Here is a 22137-nt window from a genome sequence, read left to right as displayed (position 1 = left end):
TTTCTAACTTCTAGGGGGGGTGGGAACTCTGATGAGGGGGTGGTTAAAGAGGATAGCAGAGGGACTAAAGGCAGCGCTTCTTATCAGTAAAGTAGCAGACGTGGCGAGGAGAGATGTGACAAAGTTGGTTAGCAGACTGTTTCAAAGTGAATAACACAGGAAGACGTGCCAAAGCAGTTTTACACAAAAACGCGCCGAAAACATGCAGAAAGGAAGGCGGGACAAAAGGAGAGCAGCTCGGAGATAAAGTGTGAGTACGGTGCTGCAGCTATATTTTTCTTCCTCTAACACCAAAATAGTAATAACAACACAATATCACACAAACACTGGGAAGTACAGACTAACTGATGTGTCAAACCTATCATGTCATAACATAGCAGGGTAGAGATTAAACAGAAAAACAAAGCACACATGTTATATGTCTGTGAGTTAAAATGAGAGCTTCTGAGGCCCAACAAGGGGAAAAACTACCAGACGTATTTGACAGAGCAAAGAAAATTTAAACTAACAGCTTCATCTGGAGCCTTCATTAGTGGATTTCTTGCAGTTAGATCTGTTAATATATTTTCTGTCTTACAAGAGCCTCAGATTCAGGGTCTCTTGTGGGATCGCAGTCCTCAGAAAGCCCTGTTACACTCGCTGTTAATCATTACACACTGAGCTTCCACCGGTGGCAGGATACATCAGAGCACATTTGCATTAAATTTGAAGTGCTTTAATTCACGGCATGTCACAGCTGATACTGTGTCTCTTCACAGAAAGGAAGCGCGGCACGTACAGACAACATCTACATATTCAGCCATCATTATTTTAATTATTCAGCACTGTAGTTTTCCTGCTGTGACAAAATGCCTTTGGGGGAAAACCTCTCTATATTGCACTTCTTTCTCCATTTTAAACAGTGCATTTAGCAGACATGCAGTTGTTACTTTGCAGATAAGACGTTAAACTTTAGGAGCCTGTTTATGTACCAGTGCAAAGCCATTAAAGCTATAAGCTCTTTCTGCTTGAACGATAATGCAGCAGTAATAATGTCCTATATAGCACTAATGTTTTTGTTAAGCTTTGCATCTACATTAACCCGTACTCACTGTTTGGGTCAAATTTGACTCACTTTAACATTTGACCGCAGCAAAAAACATCTTAAATTTCATTCTTTTAGCTTGAAATCTGATTACTTTTCCTAAAGTTGAGAATTGTAAAGACAAAAAAAAGAGAGAGAATTCATGTTTGCATCATTACTGTAAGTCGTACAGGTCCTGAATCAGTAAAGTAGCCCCAGAACATCACACTACCACCACCATGTATTACTGTTGACATGTGGTTGGAGCTCAGACCCTCCAAAACGTTCTGCTTTTATTTAATCAGTTCAGAGAATATTTTGCCAAAAGGTTTGGGAATCATCAAGATGTTTTTTAAGCAAATGTGAGATGAGCCTGTGCGATCTTTTGGTCAGCAGTCTCTGTCTTATTGTTGAAGCACGAACACTGATCTAAACTGAGACAAGTGAGCCCTGCAGGTCTTTGGATGTTGTTCTAGGTTCTTTTGTGATCTTGATGGCACTCTTGGAGTAATTTTGGTTGTCCAGTTGGTTGTCCAGTTACTCCTGGGAAGGTTCGTGGATTATAGCTCTCACCATCATTTGCTGGAGTCCCAAATCCTTAGAAATGGCTCTGTAACCTTTTCCAGACCGATAGATGTCAGTGACTTTGTTTCACATCTGTTTCTGTAGACTGTCGCATTGCGTGTTTCTTTTTGAAATATTTTAGCCTACATCACTTTGTCAGGCAGGTTCTGTTTAAGTGATTTCTCGATTCAACAGGTCTGGCAGTAATCAGGCCACAGAATTAAAAACAGATAATTCATGATTTAACATGCAAGTGTGACAAATGTTACACATATTAAAAAGAGAGAAAATAAATCAGGAATGGGGCAAGTACTTTTTCACAACACTGTTAGTAAAGGATCCATCTTCTTCTTCCACCAACACTGTTAAAGATCATCTCCCAATGCCTGAACTTGACACTGATTATAACACAATTCAAAGTGCTGGCTATAAATACTCTAGCTCTGACAGAAGACACTGTACCCAAAAAAAATGTCCCTTTGAGATAAAGTCATACTGCGCATGTGCGCTGCATCTCCCCACTCCCTGTCCTCTTGTCGCCTTGGTAACGGGAAAGGAGGGGGCTCACGGCCAGAGGGAAGGAGAGGTACCCGGACTCCTCTTTACATGAGCGTTCCTGTTATTGTTATCAGTGTGGTGGATAGATATTACTGCTTCTCGAATTCAGAGCGCCTGTAGGTCGCCCGCTGTCTCCACGAGCTCGTTTGCAGGTCAGTTGAACGGGAGCTGGTGAGTGTGACGACCGTTAGCGGGTGCACGCTAGCAGCTAGCCGTTAACGTTATTATCCAGCGTGACTGGTGAGAGAAACAATGAGGGCGACAGGCTTTAGTAGAGCTAACGTTGGGTAGTCACTTAAAACACGCAGAAAAGGGCGCTTTTATTCATGTTATATGCTAAAGCACGTTGGCTCTGAACTTTCATGAGCTTGGCCATTTTATTATTTTTTCAAACAGGGATTTAAAAAGGGCAGTTTTAGCCTTCATGTAGCCAGAGCATCCTCAGATATCGTACGCTTCAGTTTTCCTACATTTGCTGTAGTGTGTAGCTCGAAATAATTGCATTGCAGTGTGAGCTTGTGAGGGCAGGCAGGGAGGGGGCAGAGCTGCATGGCCAGTGAGTGAATCAAAGTGACAGCCTCTGCCTCAGTGACCTGTATGTATTATCAGGACTCATGTATCTAGGATTGTGACTTAAAGCATGGCAGCAGGCTGTACACCCTGAAGGACTAAGCTCATCAACATCTTGGCTCGGCCTGCTGCCTGTTACTGTTACCATCTGCCTGCACTGCTTGCTTCACTTAAAGGCTGAGCTCAGAAAAACATCTTTTCTCGCTTAGACCCGAGTGGTGTCAAAGCCTTGCTCGCAGAGGTTTTTTTGCATTTCTGGCCAGGCTTTTGAGATTTTTGTGTCCCATGTCTGACATGTCTGCTGCCAACCCAAAGACAAGACAGCTGATTGTAATTTCATCTGTGGTTCTCTGCCAGAATTATTATATCTGTTTTTTCCAATTAGGTTTCTGTTTTGCTTTTTTTTCAGTAGAGTTTCCATAGTGCAAATTTTAGTTTCGTTTTCATTAGTTTTTAATGATTAAAACTTGAGGTGGGACTCACCAGATGATATAATTACAATACTCAACTCACGATACAGTATCATTGCGATTTTTAACATTTATGCTGAGTATTGCAATAACAAAAATTGCCAATTATGCCCTCAAAGTTAAACTTTGTCAATATCAGATAGAGTCAGTCTGCTATCAGTCTGGGTTTAGTCTGGGATTGAATGGAGTGAAGTTGGCAGTTACATGCGATCTGTAATAATACATCATTTAACTGTTGTCAACATGGGCAGAAATTCACATTTAACTCTTACATTTATGCTCAACAACCTTCCAGGTCTATAGGAATATAACCAGAATACAATCAGCTGACAGCCAGCTAAGTCGAGTCCCCTTGAGTTGTGCAGATTGACATTGACTCATTCAGACCGATAATAACATGTTGGCAATGTATCTGCATTTGTAAATTAGACAGCAAACCTTTGACAGTGTCTTTAAGAGTGACTGCAGTCAGACTGTTTGCAGAAAGTTTGCCTCCTATCAGGCAATCTGTGCAGTTGCCTTGAGATCAAAAATAGTTGTGAATGTACAACAGGCTCAAGCTTTCAGAATTTATACAAGGAGGTTGTCGTCCTGTTTTTACTTATGTGACTGAGCCTTTAGCTTCCTCTGAATTAGGGGGTAGCTTTGTCAAGAAAAGTGTGTCCATTGTTGGATGGATTTTTGGATAAATGCAAGTTTGCTAGGCTAACTAATAAATAAAGTCTTTTTAGACAGGGAAATTTCTATATATGTTTCTGTTTTATGTTAGATTTCTACACTTTCAGGCGTTCTGTATTGCTGTAAATTCGGTAGTTTTATTGAAAAAAAAAAGCGTAATATTAAAAATGCTGGCTATTATCTTTGCCCTTATAGTATCAACTATTTATTAAGTATCACACTGTAAAATATAATAATTTCTTTTATTTAAAAAAAGAAAATAATCTTCAAATCAACATCAGAGTTGCTCTCAGAGGTATTTGTAATTCCACTGTATAAAAATTGAACAAGTGAAAGAAAAGAAGAGTTCGTTCAGTTTTGGGGGTTAAAATGAAATGTAAATGATTTTTCGTTGTTTTGACTTTTCTTTTTTTTCTTTTTTTTGGAGTGGAGGATACCTTTATTAAGAAGACCTGAGTTTGTTCAGTCAGGAATTGATTTCTACACTTGGGGGGTGATCAGGGCTGAGACATACTCTGCTGTGTTGAGCAGATAGAAATAATAGATGGGCAACCTGGGTGTGATGAAGGCTGGAGGTTAGAGCAGTGTTTTTGTAACTCAGGTCAGGTCAGATGCTGCCCCACCTCTGCAGTGCTTCGGGGTAGTTTTTACTCATTGGTGCAAGAACTTCCCCGATTATAAATGCTAGATTTCCAGGAATCAATTAAATTATTCACAGTGCCTTAAATTCAGGTTCTGTCAGGCACTTCTGTACACTCATAGTGGATTTTACTGTTTACACTTTCTGTGTAATATGTGATAACTTAATAAAATAATAACTGCTTAACTCTCCAGTCATTATTCTCAGCTTTTCTCATTTGATTTCCTACCTGCTGAGTTAAATGCTTACGGTCGTGTGGAATCTTGTGGTTAGATGTGAGCATAATGAGTTGATTCAGTTCTGTCTCATATCTTATGTTCAAGCTCAAACTGTGCATGAGTCATCTTTTTATAAACTGATTTATTAACCCCTGGACTTTAACAGCTGATCTGTATTTCATCAAGATTTCTACTTATGTTCAAAACATTCTGCACACTTTTAGGAATAAGGTTTATCTCAACCTTTGAATCAAACTCAAAAAGGACAGGCAGCATTAATCTGAAGATGAATCTTATTTTTAAACTCGAAACTATGCTGCTAAACTCAAATACTGTGTCTCAGAGCTAATTTTGCTTTGAGACTTGGACCTCCCTCTCCCTTTTCCTTCCATCTCTGTCATATTCTTCAGCTTTTCTTTTTGTATATGGATGTGTGTGAAATATGAGCTCAGACATAACATCTATCTGTTGGTAAAAAAAGAAACAAATGATGTTATAGCAGTTTTTCTTCTCAGTCATCAGCTTTCTTATGTGCTTTTGTTGTGTGGGGTTTGGGTCGGGTGAGCCAATGGACTGCATCCCTCCTGAAATGTACATCTGTGTCCATGTTGAGACCTTCAGATGTCTTGATTTGTTTGATTGAAAACTCAAAGGTATTTACTTTATTACATAACTAACTAAGAAAAAAATGTTAGCCACATGTAAGTCTCTTCAACTTCTGTTTACTTTTATTTTAATCAGCTAGTTAATTCACTCATTAATACAGTTCACATGGTTATAAAATTTGAAAGTGACATTTATGTATTTTTCTTTCTTTAAGTTTTCATACCTAAACTCCATGTGTCTGCTAGTGTTGAGTACCACAGCTCCAGTGAGTACCAGATTTTTTTAGGAAGGAGGAAGGGAAGGAGTTCATAAACTGTGATCATAACGTATGTATAATGTCAAAAACAGAAGATGTTCCTAATATGCTCATCTCAGACATGAGAACAGAAATCCCTTTTGTTTACAAGGGGCAGCCAATGAGAAGAAGACTTGATGGGAGAGAATAGGGCTAAAATAGTATTTCAGACAGTGGATGAAATAAGATGTAACTGAGACTCACTTTAAAGTAAAGAAACATTATTCTGAACTGTGAATCATGCAAAGCTACTCTAGTAGAGTCTAAGAATAACAGCATGGAGTTGGAAATGAGCACAGTAGGCCCTCTTCAAGGAAAACTTTATTTTAAACATCTGATTTTGCTCACCTCATAATGTTTGTATAGCTCCAGCTTCATATTTTTAAAATAAACAGATAAAATGTTTGTTTTACAAGCACCTTTCATCATAACCATCAAAATCTGGGATCAAATTATACAACTACACAAATTATACAAAGCAGTGGTTGCCTGACTAGATGAATGTGAGGATTTTTCTGTTGTTTGGGTAATCGAAGCCTGCTGCAATAACCCATTTCTTCAATGTAGAACGAGTAACTAGAGGAGAGGCCTCGGCTGATCCACTGGCCTACTTCCTCGTCATTTTTTCAGTGTGACTTATTTTCATCTACCTTCCTTTTCCATAGACATGTCAGACATAGTTCCTCCAGAGGTTAGACCCAAACCAGCTGTCCCTGCCAAACCCCCAAACGTGGGGGCTCCTTCTCCTTCTAGCCCCTTCCCACCCCAGGGCCTGGGTGTCGGAGGAGGCGGCATCTCTGCTCCCCCACCGAGCTCCATTCCAGTTCCCATTGGAAGTCATGGTCCGAGCCACGGTGGCAGTCACAGCGTGGGTCATGGCATAGGACATAGCGTTAGTCACGCTGGAAGTCACACTGCACCACACAGCGGCAGTCACGGTCACGGTGGCTCCCACAGCTCCAGCGGGGGATCCACTCTGCTGGGATACATTGGTATCGACACCATCATTGAGCAGATGAGGAAGAAGACCATGAAGACGGGTTTTGACTTCAATATCATGGTAGTAGGTACGTCACAGTAGACTTGCTTTATGCCTGGACACTTTCTGCCTCTATGGTGCTCCAAACTTAATTCTTCTCCCTTTCACTTCAGGTCACAGTGGTCTGGGAAAGTCAACCCTGGTGAACACCTTATTCAAGTCCCAAGTGAGCAGGAGGAGCGCAGGATGGGCTCGTGATGAGAAGATCCCCAAAACTGTGGAGATCAAGGCAGTGTCTCACGGTGAGTGCAAGGACAGAGATGCTGCTCTTTCTTTAGAGCCAGGCATTTATATAGCATTTAATTAAAGAGAGAAAATTAACAATCTTTGGCCATGTTCTTAAAAGTCCCACATAGCCTACTTATAGTTCATCAGTACACCCTGGAAGCTGCCAAGAAAGCTAAGCAGCTGAAGGATGGGCCCACTTCTGCCTGTCCTGCAGGCACTTTTAATCACTTGTTGTTTTCGACTGTCCGTGTGCTGGGAATTTAATTGTCATGAATTAATTTTTCAAGCTGCTCTGTAATAACTCTCTTATGTATCATATAAATAAATCAATGCTGGGACCTGCCTTATTTGCGTTTTGTAGCTGTACAGACAAAGTCAAAAGAAGGTTAGGTTTTCATCGCTGTCTGTTGGCGAAATCTCTAAAAAGGAACAGATGCTGAAATTCAGTTCAGAGATGGCTGAAAAACAGCAAACAGATCTCTGCTCAGTTTTCTGCTGTCATGTGCCAGTGCACAGTTGGGTACACTGTGGGTTTCCAGGCAATGTTTACAATGTAGAAAAGTTTTTCATTAAAGACAGGCACAAAATCAAGGGCAGGGATTGCTCAGTAGGTAGATCGGAAGGTCGGGGGTTCAAATCCACCGAACGGCTACCCTGAGGTACCCTTGAGCAAGGTACTGTATCTACACACTGCTTCCTGGGCGGTGGGTTGGTAGTTGCGCACTGCTTCACTGAATGAATGGGTTAAGTGCAGAGGACTAAGCAATCCCCTACGGGATTAATAAAGCATACATTATTATAAAGGTACAATATCCAAAAATAAATAGATAATATTAAAATTTAAAAAACAAGCTGATGGGAACATGTAACAAGAAATATGATGGAAAACCAAGGCTAAAGATCTGATAGTAGTGGATTGGCAGCAGAGGTGTAGAGGTCAGGTGGTGCTGAATGATCCTGGCATGCTACTTAAGTAGTCGAGGTTCAGTGCAGAGATTTGCACACATGTCTACATGTTGTTGCTGCATGCTGTCACCAGGAGGCAGTGTTAAAAGCATGTGGAAGAACCTCTAATGTGGTCACTGCTGTTTGTGCTTGTTTGTCCTTTAGCTTAGCCTCTGCAACGAAGACAATAGTAAGAATATACAAAACAAACTGGTTTATCTTTATTGTTATTTTATGCTTCCTCTCCTGTTTGTGGTTAACTTAGATGTTCAAGCCAAACAAAACTAAAACTGTTTGTTTGGATATTTTGTGCTCTGTTGCAAAAAAAGAAAATACTTTGCCTTGTGGATATCCACTGGATTTGTCAATCTCAGGCAGAGTTTCAGGCAGACTTAAGATAATCCTTTGAATATGTTTTTGCATATACTAAAGACTGCAGATTTCTGCTGCCGCCCTGTTTACTTTGAAAGTACGGTGATAGTGGTGGAATAATTTCAGCAAAACAAAACAGCTACAGTGTTTTAGGATAGACTTACCTTTTAAGACTGGGTCATCATGTTTTATAACACAACATCAAGTAAAATAAGCTTCTGATATTTCTACACTGCCGTAGTGAACAGCATGACCTCATTTTTATGTCTCGTTTATGATGGACGTCTCTGACTAATTCATGATGAATGGCATTTAGTCTCAGCCCGTGCACATTCCTCTTCAACCCCTTGACCTCCGGATTTGCACTAGGTTGCTGACGGCTTCGTGTTGATCAGTCTCAGGCGTGATGGCTATGACTGCAGGGCTTTTCAAAATGGAGGAAAGGAGTTTTCCTCTCACAGGCTTGTGGACAGACCTGTTGATCTCTAGTGTAGATATTTTTTCATGTATATACTGTAAGCAGAGGCACCACCAGCAGCAGTCTCGTATAGGTTTGTTTTTTTGTTTTGTTTTTTAAGAACAGCAGAGCCTATATTTGCATTCATAATTGGTTAATGTGCTTGAGATGCATTTTTGGCCACCTCGTCTCAGTAATGTTATGCTGCAAATACATGTGAAGGACAATAATTGGCGTTATCATTGCTGGCTATAACTCGTGTTGTGGTTTGCATTTTTAGTGCTAAATTTAAGAAAAATATGACACTGTTAGATTTCACTTGTTTGATGAGTTATCAAGTAAATACAAAGCTGCTGATGTGGAGTGTGAACAATGAGAGCTGCTGTTGAACATATCTACTGTCAGTGAATACATATATGAGGTCGAACGCATGACAAGGGACTGAGTAGACTGGCACTGATGAACATGTGCTGTGATGTTGGAACTGATGCTCAAGCTGTTTGGAGTTTGACAGATTAAAAAGGAGCTTCAATTTTGTATAAAAACTTTTTTGTGTTATTTTCTTATCCAACGTTTAGATTGTATGGCAGATTTGTTTGGTCTGCTGTTGCATATAGTTTATTCTGTCTTTCTGTCTGTAATTGTTTCTCCAATACACAGATTCATTAAGAAGAAATCCTTTGGAAGAATTAAACATGATTTTTTGAGATACAGAATCAGTTATAATATTTGGCAATTAGACCCATCATAGCAGGACAGAATGCCAGCATCCAGAGTCCAGACACTGGTGGTGGTGAGGATGAAGATGAAGGCTTGGATGGAGCTCTGAGATGGTGAGGAAGTGGGTTGCAGAGATTTAAAGTACGCAGAATGCAGGCTTATTGGTTCGCTAAAAGCAAGCAAGAAGATGATTGGGCAAGAGCAATGATGTCACTATTGAGTTTGACAGCATGGAAAAGTGGATGTGTTGAAAAGTATAGACCATAGCAGCTGAACACCCAGGATAGCAGGCAGATGAGTGATAACAGTGTTTTTTTAAGCTCCAGTGCATTTGACCTCTCAGGGCCAACATATTGCGGGGTGTTGCTCACTATCATTTTAAGATCTGCTGCCGTGCTGCGTGTACTTTCATTTCACTGTTGTTTGACTGACTGAGGGTTTAAAATGGTCTCACTTAATCTCAGTGAAGTTTCTGAGAGTGCAGTCAGTCAGTCATATTTCACAGGAGTCACACACAGCACCACATCGCTGAGCTCAGTTTGTCGAGCCTGATAAAAGCTAGGACCAAACCCAATGACCCAATTTAAAGCCCAAAGCATTTGTGAGTACAATGCAAGACAACCTCAGAGCTGAGATTTGTCTCCATGGTAACAACCGTAGATCAGCCTGACAGCTGATGCAAAGATGTAAACATAGCTCAATTTGTGGCTCACTTTCAAAGTTACAGGATAAGGAATCAGAAAGCTGTTCTTGTAGAACATCCGTGTAACTGAGAAGCTTTCCACTCAGGTAACAGGGGCAAGCAGCGACAGTCAGCCGTGTGCTTGATTTGAGTAAAGTTTTAAATTATCCACAGTGCAGCCCAAACGAATCACTGTTTACAGCTACTCTGTATAACATTTGAAAATGTCGTATTTTGGTGCCCCTCCCCCAGTATTAGTATCAAATCCTCACTGTGGCAGACAGCTCAGTATGTAGCATGCAGGCCTGTGCTCATTATGCCTTCTGGGACTGGCAAAGCAGCCTAACTGCCATTTACACATGTCCTTGACGACTTACGAGCTCCCGAGGAAACTGTAGGGATATGTCAAGCCCGTGGGCTGCTACAGTTTACGTGATCATGCTCCCATCGCCTGCGGAGGACAGTGACCTGATATCATTATGCCAGGAGACGAAGCATGCTTCACATGCTGATGCTAAAAAATTCTGGCCAGACTATTAATATTGTATTTGCTGTTTGTGTGATTATGGCACACAAACAGCACGAACATTCAGTCATTATGTTGAATACTCAAGTTTTTATTTGTTTTTTAAATAAAAACATTATTAAATGTGTTCTTCTTCTGTGGAAACAGTAAGTACATCCTTGGTTTAGACACTACCTTTGCCCCTTTCAGCATAAATAACTTCTTGTAGGTGTGTAATTGCCCAAGAGACTCTGGGATCAGCGTTCTGCAACTTTCTATGTGAAATTCCTTCAGTTACTGGATGTTGGAGGATGTTGGCTGTGCAGGAATTGGTAGTTGCACAGACTGCGTCACATTATCCTCAAGAACACTTTGAAATGATGCAGACGCTGCCCAGACTCCGGACATCTCCTGAACTGCTTTTGCAACTGTCTTGTTTATCTAAAAGAGCTGGTCTTTGCCTTTAATGCCACTAGGAAACAGTCAGTTTTCTCTGATGCTCTCTTTGAAAAGCAGAAGCCATTTCCTGGCAGGCATTTCATGGAGGTGCATGCACTACCTTACCTGCAAATCCTGTGATGAAATTTTGCAGCTCTGTGAGATTTTAAATCATGGGCAGCATAGTGGTTAGTGAAATCATCTCACTGGTTGGCTGGGGCCTCTGCATGTGGAGTTTTTGGGTCGGTTTTTGACTCTGGCTTCAGGCGATAGATTGATTGATCCTGGACAAACTAATTTCTTGTAGCCACTTGTAGATTTTTTATTTTTATAGTAGAACATCCTAAATCTCTGAGGTTTAGTTCCACTACTTGGTACGTAATCTAGAAATTTTCAAGGTGAAAATCATGTACCTTATTTTACCAAATAATTTGTTTATTATATAATTAAGTTTTAAAATGACTTCTAAATATGATGTTCATATCTCACTGTATCACTTGTATCTATGGCCATTGTTCAAAAAAGAAGAGAAAGATTTGCATGTCAAGTGCACTGCCTCACAAATGTCCTTCTGTGCTTCTCATAAACAAACTCCTATACCTTGTACAAAACCTTCCCAGAAGACTTGAAGCTGCTATTATTTATTCTGCTGATTTCTCTGTGTGTGCATGTTTTTGGGGGGTTTTTGCATATTTTTTTTTCTTTTTAGTTATTGAAGAGGGTGGTGTGAAGATGAAGCTGACAGTTGTCGACACTCCGGGCTTCGGAGACCAAATCAATAACGACAACTGGTGAGATTTCCAGCTCCGGCACTGTTAAAGCATCATAAATGTCATAATAACTGCCTTATATCACCGAGGAAAAATCTCCACCTTTCATCCTTGAAAACTGTATTCAAAGTTTAGGTGTGAATCAGTGCTCCCTCAAACTTGTTTTTTCCTGCCTCGGTGATGTTTTTCTTCTGTTCTATCCACAGCTGGGAGCCCATCTCCAAATACATCAATGAGCAGTATGAGAAGTTCCTGAAGGAGGAGGTCAACATCACCAGAAAGAAGCGAATCCCGGACACCAGGGTGCACTGCTGTCTTTATTTCATCTCCCCAACTGGACACTCGTGAGTTAAGCTTTGGCTGTATGGAAGTAAATCACTCAGACCATCTTTAAGTATCTGATTCTTTAAGGGATGTGGGGTTTTTTTTTAAGTAATCTGTATGCTGGTGAGACACACACACAAAGCTCATAGTGTTAATGTCTCTTTATTCAAAAAACATTTAATTTCACATTATCAAAGCCCTAAATTGAGTGTGCTACTTTATATTGCAGACAGCACACACCTCTCTCTCCTTTTCACAATTAGCTCCTGCTGACAAGTGTGAAATTGCTCTCTAATGGATAAGTGGATACAGTCTTTTGTGTATTACTGCCAGCGTATCTCATCTTTCTTAGCCAGGGTAATTGAGACCGACAGGATGTCTTATGTGCAGGCAAACAAGAGCTGGGACACAACCTTTGTTCAATGATAAGCCCACTTGAAAAAAAAAAAGATTCTCACTCTAAGTCTTTTGTAATCGCTGCAAGACCAAGGAAAGGTAATGACACGTATGAGAAATGACAAATGAATTCCAGACGCCTCCTTCCTTTATTCAGTGTTTATGAGCTTCCACATCTCCTATTTGTGCCCTCGTGACTCACTGTAATTATTTGTCCTTCTGCTTCAGTCTTCGACAGCTAGATACTGAGTTCATGAAGCGCTTGAGTCACTCGGTCAACATTATTCCCGTCATTGCCAAAGCAGATACGCTGACCATTGAGGAGAGACAGGAGTTCAAGCAGAGGGTGAGTTTCACCAATAATCTGACTTCAAAATGTCTTTCTTCATAGATATTTACTGATGAGTGTGCAAAGCTGCTTTAATAAACATTTTTATACCAGCAGTGGATCCAAGTTACTAAACTCTACCGCTAAAAAAGTGTATTACACCTGCATACTGGGTAATTGCCAGCAGAGGGCGACTCCTTTGGTTGCAAAAAGAAGTCCATTTTGTCAGTGATTTGACTTCTCATCCAGAACCTCAGTAAACTTCAGTAAACCTTTTTCTGATCACTTCATGGTCTCAGGCACTAATTTTTAAGTCTTGTTCAATGATCCCAAGGCCAATAAAAACAGTATGGTAGGCAAACTGTTTGCCAGCCACTAGCAATTTGGCCCAGAGACAGTGTTTTCACCAGTGGATTTACCTGTCAAGTCATACACCTGAAAATACCAACAAAAGTCAGTGATCAAACCGACTGTTCAGATAGTTTTAAATGTGAAGAAATGCAGTATTTTTACCTGTTCCTGTCCATCCAACGCAACAGAATTAAGAAGGAGCAAAAAGAACATCTGTGTGCAGATAAACTGTTAGTTTGATTTGCTAAGAAATTCAATTAAATTAAATTTCCCAGATTTCTTGTATGTTTTGCTGATAGTAGTTATCCACCCCAGGACTTGGTGTTTACTCCACTACATTTATTTTAAAGTTTCCGTTACTAATTACATTTCTGGCATAGATTTATAATATTAAATATAAATCTACTAATAGATTGTTAATCTATGCTAGGTTTAGAAATTAAGATAGCAATATATAAAGTAATTTTCCTGGTTGTAGGCCAGTAAAAATACACAAGGGGCTGGTAAAAGTCTGGCCTGGCTGTTTCCCAGTAGAGAAAAAATTAATTAATTAATTAATTAAAAAAGATATTTGGTTCTTTGTGCAGTGTTGGGTACCTGTGTGACTAATGTTTTTTTTAAATTCATTTTTCCTTGCTTTTGTCTGCACTCCAGGTAAGGAAGGAGCTGGAGATGAGCGGGATTGAATTTTACCCACAAAAAGAGTTTGATGATGACATGGAAGACAAGAGTGACAACGATAAGATCAGAGTAAGTCGCTGTGTTCTTTGTCTCACACGATATTTGTCGAGCGATTTTCTTCCTTGGCTTTAGAATTAATCTTTTACACCCAGCTTTAACCCAGCCTCTTTCACAAACATGCAGCGAGTCATCTAAGCAGAATGCCAGGGCACTTGGGCATGTTGTGCATTTGTTTCATCCCATAAACCTCGCGTAGCTCTCTTCGGTACACTGAACCATGTTCAAATGTCTCTGTACGCAGGAGGCGATGCCCTTTGCTGTGGTGGGGAGTGACAAAGAATATCAAGTGAACGGCAAACGGGTTCTGGGGAGGAAGACAGCGTGGGGAATTGTGGAGGGTGAGTCAAACGCTCTCCGTGAACGACTTTCTCTGTTTGTTTTTTTACACAGGACTGATGTTGATGGATTTCTGTCTCTGTTTTTCTGTTTTGTGCAGTTGAAAATCCAAACCATTGTGAGTTTGCTCAGCTGAGAGATTTTCTGATCAGGTAAAACTTTCTTTTAAAGCATGGTTTTAAATAATAATGCAAAAAAGTGGGATAAAGAAATAGAATAAAACAAAGAAAAAAAAAGACTTTTCTCTATTAGTAAACTTTCTCAGCATTTTAACAGTAACAGAAATGTATTGATCTCAAGTAACTGGTCACTTAATTAGATACACAGTGCTAGTATTGGGTTGCCCAGTAGTGCCAGATTGAACTGATGATACAAGGCAGAGTGTATCCATGCTTTCAGGATGTTTAGGCCAAAATTCTGACCCTAGCATCTTAATCTCGCAGCAGAAATCAGCCCTCTTAAGACCAGATGACATTTTTCTAATTTTCCATTGTTTTGTAAGCCCCTGCAAACTGTAGCATCAGTTTCCTGTTTCTAGCATTGCTGAAGTGACACAGAGTGTGCTCTTCTGCTGCTGTACCCCATCTGCTTCAAGATTCAGTGTGCTGTGCATTAAGAGATGGTCTTCTGCATACCTGGGTTGTAACAAGTATTTAATTGAGTTAATGTTGGATACCTACCAGCTTGAAGCAGTCTGGCCACTCTCCACGATCTCTGACATCAACAAACCATTTTCTCTAAGAGAATTTCCACTCACTGGATATTTTCTTGCTTTCAGACTATTCTCTGTAAACTCTAGTTATGATTGTGTGGTAGAATCCCAGCAGCTCAGCAGTTTGTGAAATGTAGAGTCACTTAAATCCCCTTTCTTCCCTTTTCTGATCCTCAATTTGAACTTCTACGTGCCTTGAGTTGCTGCCATGTGATTAGCTAATTAGATATTTGTGTTAACAAGCAGTTGACCAGGTGTACCTAACAACGTGGCCAGTGAGTATAAATTTTATTTAAGTGACCATTTGGTCTCTGAAATGTCAGAAAAACAGTTAAAAATCATAGGGTGGATTTTTGTTCTGATAAACTGGGATAGTTTAACATCAGAGAAACAGCAAATATTCACATTTAAAATAAATTACATTAATTAATTATAGTTTTATGAAGACGGGTCCTGATCAACTATTTGATAAAGCGATTAAAGTTATTTCCTCTCTAAAAAATGTTAAAGCACTTTTATTATAATAAATGTGCAATGTTTTCAGAGAGGTTTTTGAATATAAGGCTGCAAATTTCTTTGATTGTGAGAAAACGTTTGTTTCTTGTGTTTGCAGTTGTGGAGGATTTTACTGTTTTATTACCACAACACAAGAACAACAATACTGTATTTCAAAACACCGTAACTCTTGTCCCTTCCTCTGTCAAATGGATGTACTTAACTAATAACTCACCTACTCTCTGTATTTACATTCATCTTTTGCAGGTCTCACCTGCAGGATCTGAAGGAAGTCACTCATAACATTCACTATGAAACGTACCGTGCCAAGAGACTGAATGAGAACGGAGGTCTGCACCCCATATCGTCCGCTGAGACCCAGGAGAGCAACCTGTAGTCAGAGAGAGAGTGAAAACAATGAGTCCAATAGATGAATCTACAAAATACTATAATCCTTATCACCACAGCATTGCTGCATGCGTGGAAAATGAAAATCAATGTGTTAAAAATTGGTGTCATTTAATCCCCAAACTCCACCCATCCTTTTCTTCACATTCTTCCCCACCAAGCATATCAAACCCGTCTGTTACCATTTTCCATTCATCCCAGTGAGTGTTTGGAGGACGGCCGGAGACTTAGTGCCATTATAGAAGTAACGTTTTTTTCCACTGCCAGCGCCTTTTCTCATTGTTCAGAGTGTACATGGAAAGTGCTCATGTCTCTCGTGTACGGGAGGCTGATTTTTAAGCCTGTGTGTTGTGTAGCAACTGACAGCCGAGTTTAGACAAATAAAGTGATTTGCTCTAAATATTAAAATCATAATTCCTGTGTAGCAACGGTGCATTAGCCGGCTCTGCGGCTGGCTCTGTTGAAATTGCCAATTTTAAATTCTCAGCAGCAGCTGTTCATTTAAAGGAAGAATCCCAGCGGCTTTACTGTCAAGAGGGTTTAACGAACATTACAAGCTGTGCTGCCTCCTTTAATAACCGAGTCCACGAAGGAAACTAATGAACTTTCTCTGATATTCCTTTGCCCTGTTGAAGTTTGATTTCAAAATTTTCAAAGAGTTTACTCACACAGACCTGCATACTAAGACTGGAGAGCTGCAGCATTAGTTACATGTAAACTGCAGTTCATAAGGAGTCCACATGGTGAGTGACTGCTCGCTGCCGATTCAGTGATTCACAGTAACAAACACAAATTTAGCTGTTCATGCAGATGCAGCTCACCGTGCTTTGTTTCAGCACAGTGCCCATGCAGGAAACTGCATTTTTGCTCACTTGCAGCAGTGAGCTGTGCTCTTGCAGTGCCACCATGCACATTTTATCAAGGTTCAGACTGATTTTTGTTAGATGTTTCCTGTCTAAATAGTTGACAGGCAATAGATGCAGGATTTATAACAAATTGCATTTACAAGCTTTCTCAGCTGGAATGACTTGTTTTTGGTCTTTGAGAGCCACTACTGTCACTGCTAACGTTGTTTTGTTTAAATATTTTTGGTTGTTGTTTTTTTCTTTATCATTAGCATTCATGGCAAGTAGCCATTCAATAAAATATTATATTAAACCCAAAAGAAATCCAGTCACTGGTGTGGTCATCGCATCTTTTCTGCACATAGGAGAGCAGGAGAATTGAAATATTTTTGATATATTTGTATTAATATTCAATTCCTGCTGTGCACCACTTGGTGGCAGCACGCTGCCACGTTAAAGCAGTTTAGGGGCTTTGGAGCAGTGCCGTCTGCCCCAGATGTTCTGACTGCTGAGATTTTTTTCTCAAATATGTCACATCCAGTTCTGATGAAGTTTACTCTTCTGCTGTCAGCAGCAACCACATTGGGTTTACAAAAAACTTTGATAATATCACCCTTTTCATAATATTATAACATTGCCAAGGTGTTTACCAGGTTTTCTTCAGGAACTAAATATGATATTCTGCCACATGCTGTCTGCAGTAGAGCACAAACTACAAATCTTTTAACATCTCTCAATCTTTTTTTAACTCCATTTTCAGCCTTTTTAATCAATCGTACATATTTGTATGATTTTGAAATCAAGTGTGTGCAACAGTATGGTGGTAGTTGTATGTGATTTTAGTGCAGTCAGAGCTTTTCGAGCAGAAATCTGAAACAGTGTTAATGACCCATTCTTCCAACTATGTTTGTGTGCATGCTTGTGTTAATATTGCCTGTCTGATTACAGCCAGTCGGTTCACTCATTACTGCAACTTCACATCCACTCACAGTTACTGTGTTCCTGAATGTGTGATGTGTAAATTGAATTGATACGTCATAAGGTAAAGTGCTGATGTCTTAACTCCCAAAACTAAGCTGATGGCCCCCACGCACACACGTATCACCCAGCCCTGTCACTCAGTGAAACCTCGCAATGTAAATTTATTTAACGACTTCTCACAAAGTTGCTGTGACACACTGATGTATGATTTCCAGTGTTGTATGGAGTTATTTTTACATTATGTCTTATTATTGTAACTTATTCTTTATTTAATAAAAACACATGATCAAGTTCTTAGAATTTTGTCATGATTTCTCTTCTGAATGTTCACATAATCACCTGTGTGTTGTTGTCTTTGTTGTATTCTTGTTGTTTATAATTGTTTATAATTACATACTGTGTCAGTGAGGTCTATAATTTTTGGAAAAACATGCTCTTTTTATAGTTTTAGTGTACACCACCACTGTGGATTGTAAATCAATCAATATGCGATTGACGTGCAGACTTTCAGCTTTAATTTGAGAGGTTTTACAATTTCAGAGGTTAAAAATTAATGGGACAATTGACTCACAAGCAGTTTAAGGCCAGGCGAGGCCTGCTCCCTTGTTGTTTGTTTCGTAAGAAATGAAGTAGACATGATAATCGATGTTTATTCAAAGTGATGAATTTTTATTTCATAGCTTTTCATTGCAATTTTAAATATTAAATTAAAAAAAAATCTCAAGTGCAAGCAAAGAAGGTCATCATTAGACTGAAATAATAAACCAGTCAAAGAGAGAGCACAACCATAGGAGAGGCAAACTGGTGCCCTGGAAAGTTGTCGTCACTTCTTCACTTGAATGAGTGACGACACATTTCTCTTACTAAAAAACACAACGTTCAAATGAAGAGACTCAACTGTCTAGGATTTCCTTAACTGGATGACTGAGCATCAAGACAACAATCTGGTATGTTCTTAAAAAACTGAATGTACTGAACAGGTCAGCAGTACGTGCATGGTGCCAAAATTATTTGCACTATTTAAAAAAAATCATATAATCAAATCAAAAACTTAAGGAGGTGTCATTGTCAAAGTCTAATATTAACAAACACCTTGAAATCAAGGGGGTTTACAGCAAGGTGCAAACCACTGGTTATACTCAGCAACAGGAAGGTCAGATTAGAATTTCCCAAAAAACACAAAAACCTGCACAATTTTAATTTTAAACACAAAAACCTGCACAATAAAAATGCAAAAAAAAATCTTTGGACAGAAACTAAGATGAACATGTACCAGACTGATGCAAAGACAAAAGCATGCACAATGAGAGAAACAGTTCTTAATGAAGCATATTACATCATCTGTCAAACATGGTCGAGGCAGTGTGGTGGCGCAGTCATTTGTGGCTTCCAATTATTGATCACTATTAGTTATTGATCATGTGACTGCCAATAGAAAAAGAAAGGACCATACTCTTTGCTGATTCAACCAAATGCTGCAAAACTGAATGTACAGAGCTTTATGGTACAAACCCGAAAATTTCTCCAGGCAAAAAAAAAAAAAAGGATATTCTTCAATGGCCAATTAAGTCACCTGATCTGATCTCAACCAAACAAAGCATGGTCTTGGTCCAAGGAGCTTGGAAAGAAAAGTCCAAGCACTTTAAGTTTCTTGAAGATGTTTCACCTGGCACAACACAGAAGAGCCATCTCGATCGGACAAGACTCGGCTGTCCATCTGCATCTAAAGTACAAAGATCACTCTTTCGAGGATGCCAATGTTCACATTTTGGACAGAGAAGACAGATGGTTTAAAACAGGAGTGAAAGAAGCCATCTTTCACTAATCTTTGAACAGAGGGGGTGGCTTACAACACCAACTGTCTGCCATCTATAATCCCATTTTGAGATCCCTTCCCAGACGCCTTAACGCCCACTCACATCCTGGGCTATTTGACCTCAGGAAATCACGTGATAGGGTGGGGCTAGGTTTCACAATGGTTTCACCCGAAACCTTGGCTGATTGTGACCCACACCCGTTTTCACACCTTGGCTTGGTGATTATGTAAAGGATCAAAAGGGGGTCCATGACCCCCTTGGGGGACACTCCCATAGTCCCATCCAAAAATCTGGGACTCTCCACCATTTGCTGTTAGAACTGAAGAAGCTTCTCAGATGAGAGGTGAAATGTCTTCAAGAAACTTAAACAAGTCCAGACCAGCTTGAAATGGTACAAAGTGGTACAAACTGCCGGAGGTTTAAAAAAAAGGTAAGGTTACCCAAAACAGAAAAAAATGTACATTTCAGAATTAAACAAAAAGGCCTTTTTCAGGGAACTCAAAATGTGTTAACAATTTAAAGCTGTCCTGCAGGAATGGAGGTTGATCAAGCCTTGAAAGATGGTGCTACTAATTCCTACAGGTGTTCCAACTTTTCTGGATTACTAACAAACCCCTCTGTCTGAATAAAAGCAGTGTTGGAATACACTGTGGTACCATACCCTTGTGAGCATCAGTTGAACAGTAAAAGAGGAGTAAAAGAAGCCGTTTATGTTCACTGTGAGCGGCCATCTTTAGGTAGAGGATCATTAGGGGGTCCTTTTGTCCCTCTCGGGGGGATACTCCCACAGGCTTAAATCTGGGACTTGACCCTAGAACTGAAGAAGTTTCTCGGATGAGAGGTGAAACGTCTTCAAGCAACTTAAAGAAGTCCAGACGCTTTTCTTTCCAAGCTCCTTAGGCTGCAGAAAGTAGTGTGTTCCTACAAAAATGGCAGGAAAAAGGCAAGTAACAATGGAAGCGAGACGGACCATCGCATCACAATGTAGATCTTTACTACAGAGAAATTACAAAGAAAGTCAGTGTCAGTGACTACAACTTCCCTCACCACCAAAAGGTACTCAGAAACTGGGGCAAACTCTGACAGGAAGAGGTCTGGTAGACCCAAAGCTACAACTGAATCAGAGGACAAGTTTCTGAGTTAACAGCTTGCGTGACAGGCGGCTCACAGTACAACAGTTTCATGCACCACTTAATAGTGGTCATAGTAAGCAAGTCTCAGTTTCAACTGTGAAGAGAAGACTTCAAAACTCCCGGCTCGAGCAGCCCCTCACGCTGCTCCTCTTCCTCCGGCCGGCGCAGACCCTCGCGTACCTCATCCACCGCCTCCGGTTAGAGCGGCTCCTCCACCGCTCCCGGCAGGAGCAGCCCTTCACCTGGCTGTTCCCCTCCTCCAGCAGGCGCAGATCCTCGCGCGCCTCGTCTGCCACCTCCGGCTGCTGAGGTGCCTCACGCGGCTCCTCCACCACTTCACTGCCGTCGGGACACACCTGTGGGGGTGGCGCCCAGGCCCAGAGCAGCACCACCAGATCCCCAATCCTCTACAGGTTGCGCTCGGTCTGGTCCCGCAGTTCTTCCTGCTGGCGACGCACCTCCGCCGCTTGCTCCCACTGGGCGGCCGCCATTTCGGCCACCCTCTGGGCTAGCTCCTCTCTTCCCTGGCTCCGGTAAGGACCCCCGTGCCGCCTCCTGGGTTTCAGCACCAGTGTGGTGTGAATACGGCACAGCGAGTCCACGGGTCACAGTTTTGAGCCATTTTATTTAAATCATATCACACCACAACACACACCAACCCCTGAGTCCCCGTGTTTTTAACTCGGCGGGCGTGATTAAGGATGCCGTGCAGGTGCGTCCGCCCTCCCTGCACGGCACCGCAGACCACGCCCCACCACATTTATACATCAGGGCAACCCAACAACCTCTGGCTAAGCGGATGGTACAGCACAGAGAGCTAACTTGTCAGGCCAGGACTTCACAGCCTATTAACATCTACAGACCAGTGGCTACTCTTTTATGTTGGGAATGTACACATCCTGGAAAGGAACGAATGTTGGTTTGAGCAGGGATTTGTGAAAAGGCCAAGACGATCTCTGAATTGAGGAAGGGTACATCTTACACCATCATACGCTGCTGTGATTGGTACTCATGACAAATGCAAATTGACTCATGCAAATTGAAACTGACTAATTGACTAACAATGGGCTGAAACTGACCTTACAGCCCATTGTTAGTCAGTGGTGCTAGTTCTGCTCATTATGCAAATGTACTGTTTATAAGGTGAAGAAGTCCTGTCGATGGATGACGAAACATTTCTCCCACTGAAAACGCTACGTTCAGACGAACAGAATCAACATTTTGGGAGCTTTAGTGAAGGTTGCAAATTAAATTCTTATGGTCGCTGACAGTGGACTCTTATCTCTGCTTGTCGTGATAGCCCTCAGTTCAGCGTTTGATGTTGACCATAATATTTTATTACAGCGATTAGAGCATGCTGTAGGTTTTAAAGGTACTGCACTGCCGTGGTTTGAATCATGTCTATCTAACAGACTCCAATTTTTGGTTATCTCATCAGAGAGTCCTCTTCAC

The 22137-nt window shown here is 40.7% G+C and overlaps 1 protein-coding gene across 5 annotated transcripts; it reads left to right on the top strand.

The window, feature by feature from the left end:
- The first annotated feature begins 87 nt into the window (after positions 1–87).
- On the top strand, positions 88–18028 carry septin3 (septin 3). 5 transcript variants are annotated; one of them, XM_005469900.2, is made up of 10 exons: positions 88–250; positions 6328–6729; positions 6815–6943; positions 11758–11839; positions 12025–12162; positions 12767–12884; positions 13872–13967; positions 14200–14296; positions 14395–14446; positions 15769–18028. In XM_005469900.2, exons 2-10 carry the CDS (start codon positions 6330–6332, stop codon positions 15896–15898), a joined length of 1242 nt encoding a protein of 413 aa, XP_005469957.1. In that variant the 5' UTR covers positions 88–250; positions 6328–6329; the 3' UTR covers positions 15899–18028. The 5 variants fall into 5 exon arrangements, with proteins under 5 accessions (XP_005469957.1, XP_005469955.1, XP_005469956.1 ...); XM_005469898.3 differs by lacking the exon at positions 88–250 and adding an exon at positions 2114–2213; XM_005469899.4 differs by lacking the exon at positions 88–250 and adding an exon at positions 2150–2337.
- The last annotated feature ends 4109 nt before the right edge of the window (positions 18029–22137 follow it).

This window comes from Oreochromis niloticus, linkage group LG6 (genome assembly GCF_001858045.2).
Source record: "Oreochromis niloticus isolate F11D_XX linkage group LG6, O_niloticus_UMD_NMBU, whole genome shotgun sequence".
Taxonomy (NCBI): Eukaryota; Metazoa; Chordata; class Actinopteri; order Cichliformes; family Cichlidae; genus Oreochromis; species Oreochromis niloticus.
Note: the sequence above shows the minus strand (reverse complement) of the source record. Positions and strands in the feature narration are given on the sequence as shown.